The 10226-nt window shown below is 45.2% G+C and overlaps 1 protein-coding gene across 2 annotated transcripts; it reads right to left on the bottom strand.

The window, feature by feature from the left end:
- Nucleotides 1-985: 985 nt before the first annotated feature.
- On the bottom strand, nt 986-8225 carry socs7 (suppressor of cytokine signaling 7). 2 transcript variants are annotated; one of them, XM_021557087.2, is made up of 9 exons: nt 6251-8225; nt 5961-6022; nt 5704-5808; nt 4845-4976; nt 4048-4196; nt 3577-3745; nt 2374-2502; nt 2064-2199; nt 986-1689 (listed from the first exon to the last, which is right to left on the bottom strand). In XM_021557087.2, the coding sequence occupies exons 1-9, from the start codon at nt 7771-7773 to the stop codon at nt 1569-1571; spliced, it is 2526 nt and encodes an 841-aa protein (XP_021412762.2). In that variant the 5' UTR covers nt 7774-8225; the 3' UTR covers nt 986-1568. The 2 variants fall into 2 exon arrangements, with proteins under 2 accessions (XP_021412762.2, XP_021412764.2); XM_021557089.2 differs by lacking the exon at nt 4845-4976 and having other exon boundaries at nt 6251-8224.
- Nucleotides 8226-10226: the final 2001 nt, after the last annotated feature.

Here is a 10226-nt window from a genome sequence, read left to right on the forward strand (position 1 = left end):
CCCACTGGGAATGTGATGAAAGAAATAAAAGCTGAAATAAATCACTCTACTATTATTCTGACATTTCACATTCTTAAAATAAAGTGGTGATCCTAACTGACCTAAAACAGGAATTTTTTACTCAGATTAAATGTCAGGAATTGTGAAAAACTGAGTTTAAATGTAAACTTCCGACTTCAACTCTATGTGTGGTTTGAGGTGTGCATTACCCTCAGAACAGTCTCAATTCGTCGGGGCATGGACTCTACAAGGTGTGAAGCGTGTTCCACAGGGATGCTGGACCATGTTGACTCCAAAGCTTCCCACAGTTTTGTTAAGTTGGCTGGATATCCTTTGGGGCGATGGACCATTGTTGATACACACAGGAAACTGTTGAGCGTGAAAAACCCAGCAGCGTTGCAGTTCTTGACACACTCAAACCGGTGCGCCTGGCACCTACTACCACTTTATTTCAGTCAATTAAAAATGATTGTGCGGGCCTCCCGGGTGGCGCAGTGGTTAAGGGCGCTGCGCTGCACTGCAGCGCCAGCTGTGCCATCAGAGTCCAGGCTCTGTCGTAACTGGCCGCGACCGGGAGGTCCGTGGGGCGACGCACAATTGGCCTAGCGTCGTCCGGGTTAGGGAGGGATTGGTCGGTGGGGATCTCCTTGTCTCAACGCGCACCAGCGACTCCTGTGGCGGGCCGGGCGCAGTGCGCGCTAGCCAAGGTTGCCAGGTGCACGGTGTAGCCTCCGACACATTGGTGCGGCTGGCTTCCGGGTTGGATGAGCGCTGTGTTAAGAAGCAGTATGGCTGGTTGGGTTGTGTATCGGAGGACGCATGACATTCAACCTTCGTCTCTCCCGAGCCCGTACGGGAGTTGTAGCAATGAGACAAGATAGTAGCTACTACAACAATTGGATACCACGAAATTGGGGAGAAAAAGGGGTAAAAAAAATAAATAATAAAAAAAAAAAAAAAATATGATTGTGCAAAAGAGGGAAGCCATATTTTTTCTCTTTTACTGAAAATGCTGAGCCTGTGGCCAGCTTGGGGTACGGAGGAACAGAATGATGAGCAAGTTACAATCAGGGATTTTTTTGACAATTAAAACCAACAAACAAAGATCAACCATGGCCTCCTGTGGGCCAGTCCACAACAACCCTCATAGCAACAGGAGGGAAGAAAACAAGGAAATTATGATAATTGGAAAAAATAGCAGTACAAATGGACCAGTGCTTCAACTTCAGTTCATAGGTACAGTAAATATCTGTCTAGGGATTGATTCAAAGTCTAGGTTCAAGTTGTTGTTTTTTTGTTTTCAGGTTGTTTACAGGCTAGAAGAGTCCGTTCTCCTGTCCGTTCTCAATGAGGCTGTGTCCTTTTTTGTCCCTGCCCCATGTGTGCCCGCCGTATGGACAATTTTCCAGCATTCCACTTCTGTCCCTTTCTAATCTCATTGGTCAAAGTCAAGAGAAGGCATGGTCATCTGGATCCCTTTGACTGCAGCTGACTGGATACAGAGGGTGCCCGAGGACTTTGATTGGCTGATGCTGGAAGACTGGCAGACCAGCAGACACCTCGTCCAGTTACGTCTGAGACTCGGCCACTTGTTCTACTCCAGCCCCTGGTCGAATGCTCTTGATTGACAGGTACATCTCTTCCTCTGCATCGTAGTAGTAGAACTTCCTCAGGTACATGATCAGTGGTCTGGAGAGGGAGAGGTCAAATGCAGAAAGATGCCTTTACATTATGTTTAGCATGCGAGGTAGTATTCTCCCTGTGTATAACACTCTCCGTAAAAGAAAGGAAACTGATGAGGATGATGATGGATTGCATTAAAGTACAGCTGCTTTTTATAGCACTTTTCACTTGGTCTCAAAGCACATCATCCATGTCTAGTCTGTCAGCAATCAAGGATTATTTCCTTGATGTATTTATTTAGACTAAAATAATATGCTGAGGCATTTCTGTCAAAGCTCGGGAGAGAATGCTATTTCACTAACAACTATTTCCAAGAAAACAAATACAAGGTTAAAATGAATGACTAAATAAATATTTGGATAAATTGAGTATGGCAGTACTTGGGCAGCGGCAGCTCCTGGATGTGGTCGATGCGGACCATTTGTCGGATGCAGAAGCGGCAGAGGTGCTGCAGGGACTTGACGTTGCTGAACCGGGACACTGGGTAGAGCAGCTGCACCGGGGTAGGGGGGAGCCCTGGAACACACACACACACACACACGAATGAGCACAAACAACCAATACAGATGCTCGTAACCTCTCAGCAACCTTGTATGCTATGCTTACTGTCATTCCAACCACTACACTATGTGGTAGTTCACATAAACATCTAATTGGTTAGGCCGTGTAGGAATGGGGGCCGTTTTTTACCTGGCACACGTGATCGCAGGAAGTAGAGGAATTTTCCATTCTTGGAGTGCATGATGGCTCGCTCGATAAACTCCACCACAGAATGACATCGGTCCTCAAACTTGGGGTGACACCACAAGCTGAATGTCCCTATAGATGGAGACATGGAAGGGACACACACCTTAAGGTTACACCGAACACTTACACGTACATACCATTTAAAGGGGAATGAAATATAACCAAATACCATTTAAAGGAGAATGAAATAGAACCAAATACCATTTAAAGGAGAATGAAATATAACAAAATACCATTTAAAGGAGAATGAAATAGAACCAAATACCATTTAAAGGGGAATGAAATAGAACCAAATACCATTTAAAGGAGAATGAAATAGAACCAAATAACATTTAAAGGAGAATGAAATAGAACCAAATAACATTTAAAGGAGAATGAAATAGAACCAAATACCATTTAAAGGGGAATGAAATAGAACCAAATACCATTTAAAGGAGAATGAAATAGAACCAAATACCATTTAAAGGAGAATGAAATAGAACCAAATACCATTTAAAGGAGAATGAAATAGAACCTTGTGGTACCACTTTATTTAAAGTGTTCAGGTATAACGCTTTATTACTTGTTATAGGCACGTATTATATCATCTATCACTTGTTTTTCTCAACTACCCCATGGGTTGGGTGGCTGATATGTGCTGTATGTGTAAAAACATAAATAGAATTAACTGCATGCTTTCTGTCTGTCATATATTTACACTGCATGATGAATGTGTCTGTATGTGAGTAAATCCCGTTAGAAGTGCTTTATGCGTATGCCATGTATATATGCGAGCATGTCTTTGTCGTTCACCCAATTTGTGTGCGGGTGACTCACCATGTTGCTCTGTGTGCGTGTGTGTGTGTGTGTCTGTGTGTGTGTGTGCCTGCCTTCGTGTGTGTGTGTATGTGTGTCAAACATACTGACTGAGTAGCTACAACATTTATATTTGTGTGATTGACTGACTGTGTGCGCGTTTCTGCATATTTACTGTACACAGGACTCACCTCTGTAGTGCTCCATGCGCGTGTGGTGTGTGTAACTCCCCTCTGTAGTGCTCCATGCGCGTGTGGTGTGTGTAACTCCCCTCTCTAGTGCTCCATGCGCGTGTGGTGTGTGTAACTCACCCCTGTAGTGCTCCATGCGCGTGTGGTGTGTGTAACTCACCTCTGTAGTGCTCCATGCGCGTATGGTGTGTGACTCCCTGGGAGCGGAAGCTGAGGCTGAGGATGTAGCGGGGGTCAGAGCTGTCCCTCACCAGGAACGCCCCGTCAGGCTTCCCCTTCAACTTCATCTCTGCATCTTCCCAGTTCATAGGACCCCAATACCAGCCGCACTGTGGATAGACATGTAAGTGATTATGATCATAGAAACATACACACAGGCGCACACACACACACACACACACACACACACACACACCATCCGTAGAATCGAATATAAACGTAGAACTGAATGAATGTCATGAAGAAGTTTTCATCAATTAAAGGTTTGTTATCACACACCCACTAACACCAAGGCAGTTATCATTAATTCAATATTTGTACCTATTTGTTAGTATGTAACCCAATTGATTAGTAGTGAGTCTATATTCAGTCAGTCAGTATGTATGTGTGTTGTTGAGTGGGTCGCAATTACCTTTTCCAGCTCTCTCAGACTAGCGGTGAAGTTGCTGGCCTCAGGCCGCCTCAGAGGACAGAGCCTTGGGGGCGGGGCCAACCTGGAAGAGGGAGGAGCTGAGAGGAGCTGTGAAGAGGTGGAGTGAGGCAGGGCCCGGAGGAATGCATCTGAAACAAATAGAGAAATATTCAGCTAGACACAATGATATGAATGTGTAGCCCAACCCATTACATTTGGCATAAATGGGAGTTGCAAGAAAGTTCAAGTCACACGCATAGATCTCAAGTTAGGACTTGTTACTAATAGATGATAACGGTGTTCAATTTGAGCAAGACTGCTTAGACAGACCAGGTGCCACAAATACTAATTCTCAAGACATATAATGAAAAGATCAGACAAGCATTGGTTCGCGACCGCACACCTTCATGATTCATTTCCACGCTGATCGGTCTGTATAGTCTTTCCTGAATACAAGCACTTACATTATTTGACCTGAGGGCAATTATACAACCTTCACCCCAACACGCGAGTGTCACAACATATCACTCTACGAACTTAGGCATTGGCCGACAGGCACACAGGTTTTTATGTTACATATATATTCATACCTGCAGATGTTATACATGTTTATGATTACTGATATATTCACACATGTTTATAAATACAGCATTATAAATATATCTTATTGGTACTGTTTTGTATTATTATTGGTCTTTTCAGAGTCTTTGGCTCTGGCCATTACGTGCTCTATTACGACACCGTCCGCCCGTTTGCCCCATGCACAGCTCCCAGCTCTCTGCTCTCTGGTGTCTTACCATTGAGGCTGATACTATGCTGGATGGTGGCATGGGAGGGATGAGGAGGAGGAAGAGGCAGGGGGAGGGACTGTAGGGAGGCCCCCATAACACCCACTAGGAAAGGACCAGGCTGCGGCCCACCTATGTCATCTGGAACAGAGCAGGGGGGGGGGGGGGTTTCAGACCAGGGAGGGGTCTAGATCACAGGCTTTCTCAACTCCTCTCCTCTGGACCCACTGTGATGTGAAGTTTTCATCTCAACTTTTTTTGCACTGTTTGTTTTTTGATACATATTTTGATTTATTTAAATGTACTCCTTGAAGTATTCTAGGGTAATTAACAAATCAAAACGACATCCGATGTAATTTTAGATTTTTAGGTTGCCAGAAATGGGTGATTCAACGTGACATTCAGTAAATTGGTTTGTCCTTGTACCACTGCTTGGCTGAACATTCAATTCTGATAGGTCGAGAGGGTGGGTCCCCAGGATCGACGTTGAGAAACGCTGGTCTATAGAGGCCACAATACAACAGTCCCTCAGACTTATGGCTGTTGATGTGAGTGTTGCCGTGGGGATCAGAGATGGTGTAAAGCTATTAGGCTCTCCATCACCATAGAACAGAATGGGTATGTTTACATACTGTGATATTGCTTTCAGGAGAGGGAGGTAATACGGTGGCTATAGGACAGTAGGGTGAGTGAGGGTGTGCAGGAATAATTTTTAGTGTTTGCGTTTGCCTTCAGGTAGAAACATAGGCAAAAGAGATGCGTGAAAGAAAGGGAGAGACAACAGAGAAAAATAGACTACTCTACAGAGACACACATGGAGAGAAAGAACAGAGAGAAAGAACAGAGAGAAAGAAAGGAGGTAAAGTACCTAATAGACTGAGACTTCTGCGTGGCGGAGGTGGAGGCGTGGGAGGGTGCCGAGTGTTCGCTCCTCTCCTCGAAATATCCACATCCACCAATGAAACAGTCTCACCTGCACCCAGAAATGGAAAGAAGGAAAGAGAAAGAGAGAGAGAGGGAATGTGAGAAAGGAAATGATAGAGGAAGAGAGTGATGCCACTAAAGAGACATGAGTTCTTGGACCAGAGTTTGCCTCTTCAGCCAAGAAATGGCAGAGCCCCTTACCAGTGAAAGGAGCAAAGGAAGCAGGAGAGAAGGCACTTTGGGCCCTGGTCATTCTGGGTTGGCTATGGCAAGAGAAAGACAGCAAAATAGGAATGAAATAAGTTATAGAGGGATGGAATATAGAGGTGATAGGGTGAAAAATAGATATTAGCTAGGTAGCTTAGATTTAGAAGAAACAAAAACAGATTTTGAAAATATTCTGACAGTTATGGGTCTATAGTATCCTGATATAAATTATAGGCATATAATCAGTAATTACTCACGATGCTTAAAAGTGTTGAAGTCCTTACCTGTCCACGTCATGCTCCCCACCACTTCCACTGGCCATATCCGTCAGACTTCCAGCGGAGGAGATTGAAAAGGCCACTGATGGCCTCTTATCCAGAAGGCTATTGGAACCACTACAGCTTTTAGTTCTGAAAAGTTTACTCAGGCGTATTTTAAGTGAACCCTTTCTGGACTTCCCTGGAACTTTTAGTGTTTTCTCTCCGTCGCTTCCCCGACCGTTTGGAGTCCGGGGCGCACTGACGCACTTGTCTGCCCGCTTCCGGGGTGTTGATGCCTGGCTAGGGTTTGGACTGACAGGTCGGTCCGAGCTTGGTGTAGCCGCAGAGGCCCCAGGTAATTTCGACACCTCCGGATTCTGTTCTGTATCTCCCGGGCTCGGTTGAGTTGGGTTAGGTGCGTTTCCATGCAGGCTACATACTTGTGCGTCACCGTGCGCCGACGGACAAGGTTCTCCAGCCACCCCTTCCATCTGTCTGGTCAACTCTGCTTGAAAGCTACTGAGAGAAAATGCACCGGACATCTTTTGAACTCGACGTGCTCGACTTTCATCCGAATCGTCCTCCGGGCAGCCAGTGATACCCACGTCCCCAGTCCCCAGCCCCTCCAGCACCAACAAAGCATCGCTAGTCTCAGTCGGGTCATCCCCATGCCCCATCCCCGCAGGTGCCGGCCCATGTGCACCCTGACACGAGCACTGGGGCATCTCCCCGTCCTTGAATAATATCTTGGGTACCGCGCCGAGCCCCAGCTCCCCGAACCTTCTGGCCAGGTCGAACACTGGGCCGTTGGGCAGTTCCCCGGTTGTGCACCCCCATTTCGACTCTATCATGGTGAGAGGATTGGATTTATCCGATAAGGGAGGCCAGTCTAATGGGTTGGTGATCAAACGGTGCCGATGACATAGCTCACCTCCCTCGATATCGGCAGCAACCGTGGATAATGCCACCCGGGGATGCAGACCCCAGCTCCGGGACAGATGGTTCTGCTGTTGCGTGTCGCCGGCGCTGAGCGTGTTGTTATTGATGCCTCCGCTTATGTCGGAGACAGAGCCGGAGGTCTTGTCCAAACCATTATGTTCCCTCGACTGATTCCGACCGTCGGATTCACGGTCTAAAATCTCCTCACCATCCCTCAATATGTTAGGAAACACAAGGAGCTGAGGCCGTAAGCCGCCTCTGTGAGCGAACTCAAAGCCCTTGGCCTCCATAGCGCTCTGTGGAGGAAGAGTAATAGACACCGAAGGTCTAGTTGCCATCACCCCGGTGTCAGGTGCCGCCGTTCCGCAGCTCTGTTGTGCATTGTTCAGCGAAGAGAGATGCCCGGAATGCGCGAGGCCTGTCTTGGGATCTCGGGAGAATTCCAAGCCCCCTTTCATGTTGCTATGAGCCAAGACCTCTTTACCGAGTCCTGCCACCACTCCACCCGACGACAGATTCCCATTCTCCTCGTCTAAGCGGTCATCCTCGGCCGCGGAAACCAGGCGCATCAAGACAAAATCGGGAGACATATCTTGCGCGTTGTTCATAATTATTCCTCAATTCACGAAAGGGAATAAACGATTTCAACGCTTCACATAGCTACCGCCGTTTGATGGATCCCCGTTGTCATATAATGAAGAAAGGCCAACGCGCTATCTACCATAAATAGGCTACGAGCGAATAAACTATTTAAAGCGTTCTTTCATTATCGCACAGATAAGCACCTACAAAAAAACGACATCCATTTCTATTCTAACGAAGACCGAGCGAGTGCACGCATGAATATATCCAGCTTGCTGTTGTAAGCAGTCGAACCCCGGGGTCAAACATACGGTCTCATTTGTTAGAATAAAAAGCCTCACAAGTCTGACCACTCTCTTTCTCTCGCTATCTCTATCTCTCTCATGTTCCCATCGAAGCCCCACCCGCTCCCTCACTTCCGCAAATCCTATGCGTTCGTTCTGTGTTCAGTGTGTCCCTTGTCTCCCTCCCCCCATTTCTCTCTCCCTGTGGCGTGAAGTGATGAGAGAGAGAAATCAAATAAAAGTTTATTGGTCGCATACACAGATCTGCAGATGTTATCGCAGGTGCAGCGAAATGCCTGTGTTTTCTAGCTCCAACAGTGCAGTAATATCTAGCAATACAAAAAAAATACACACAAAATAACACAAATAATTAATCATTTCAGAATGCTGGGCTACTTTGCAATTAGTGACATGCATAGTAGCCTAAATATTACAACATCCAAATTGTTCCAATTATTGACATTGATTGGGGGAAATTAATTCAATACAAGACCACATTTGTTGTTGCTGAATTTGATTGATTGATGGCTGTATAATAGGCTATGGATTGATTCCTTGCAAGAATCAGCATGGTAATAACATCCCTAATAGCTTAGGCAATAATAAACATTTAGTATTCAAGGCCTATTTTGAATTCACTGCACGTCTTAGGAAATGATAGGACAACTTCAACAAATTAGTCCATTATTTTCTCCGGTGCACAGAATAAAAATCTGACCACTTGTGCCAATGGCTGTGGGCAGTGCTGGGCACCTGATCTGCTCAGTCTGTTCTTGGCATCTCACCGCCCAGTCTTCGCCAACTTAAAAGCTGTGTCAATTTCAGTTCAATTTGGCTCGGGAAGAAACAATCTAACATTGTGCTATTAAAGTGACTAAGGAAATTAGGGGAGGAAAAATAAGAAATAAAGATTCGGAATCTATTCTATTCCAGACTGTGCCACATCATCAAAACTTCCTGGACGAGAGTCATCGCACAGGCCCTCACACTATGTGACTGCACTTGATGTGACTGCACTTAAAAACATAAATCTGGTGATTCAGCAATCCACGTGTCACTTATAAAATGTAATGTCATAGAATAGAACAGGATAGAATATAAAGTCCATCAATTCATTTGCAAAAGATAAATCATCAATGCATGGGCGTTTATAATTAGACCTCCCCTATCATAACCATTTGACTTCCACTTGTAGCCTGCTAGATTCAGAGGAGTGGCCTCCTAGACTGCACTCATTGTTCCCCAATTAAAGTGATAAGACATGATTTGGGAATTCTAGAGCCTTCCATCAGAGCAAGCAGCACTGTCCTGAGCTTGACAACCTACATTTCAGCAATGCCTATCTGCCCTTGTTGGATACCCCATTTCGGATTTCAGAATGCTATCAATTTCCTCCACTTGTCATATACAATACATACCACCTTGCAGACAAAGGATGGCAAAAGGTTTTCATCCATAAATCATGACTCATTCAATCCGTTGTAAAAAATATTTTATTTTTTAATTACATCTCTCAACCAGAAGGTGGTGCTACAGGCCACCAATGATGGTAAACCCACTGAAGCCCAGTTTAATACAAATGATCATCGTAGAATGGATGGACAGACATTAAATTCTTGATGAGTGCTAGCTAGTATGTAAACACATATATTTTTGTCAATGAGATGGTGCAGGGTAATGCATTATCAAGATCACAGATAATGTTTAATTCAAAAGCTGCTTATACAGGTAATGTTGGGCCGGGCTGGCAACACAAGGGGCTGAAAATGCACATATGCACAACAATAAAATTGCTTGCTTATCAAGGGTCATTTTAAACAGAGTCCTGATTGCGAGATTTGCATTGCCATTGAGTCCCGATTGTGATATTTAAATGGATGTATACATAAACACAGACTATGCACAAATCATTTGGTATCAACATTTACAAGCAGGTTTAATTCTGTTTTACTATGAACAAACTCCCAACTACCTACAGTAAAAGCACAGGCACATGTGAACACACAGAAACACACAGACTATACACACTTAAATACACACATACACACACACACACACGCACACACACATCTGTGCAGCCTCATTGTCTTTCCCACACCACTGCAGAACCTCCCCTGCTCTGCAGTCCTGGGTGGGGGTAGGCGGCCCACAGGAATGGATGAAAATTCTCAGAAGCCCGTTGCCATGGCACCGAA

This window comes from Oncorhynchus mykiss, chromosome 13 (assembly GCF_013265735.2).
Source record: "Oncorhynchus mykiss isolate Arlee chromosome 13, USDA_OmykA_1.1, whole genome shotgun sequence".
NCBI lineage: Eukaryota > Metazoa > Chordata > Actinopteri > Salmoniformes > Salmonidae > Oncorhynchus > Oncorhynchus mykiss.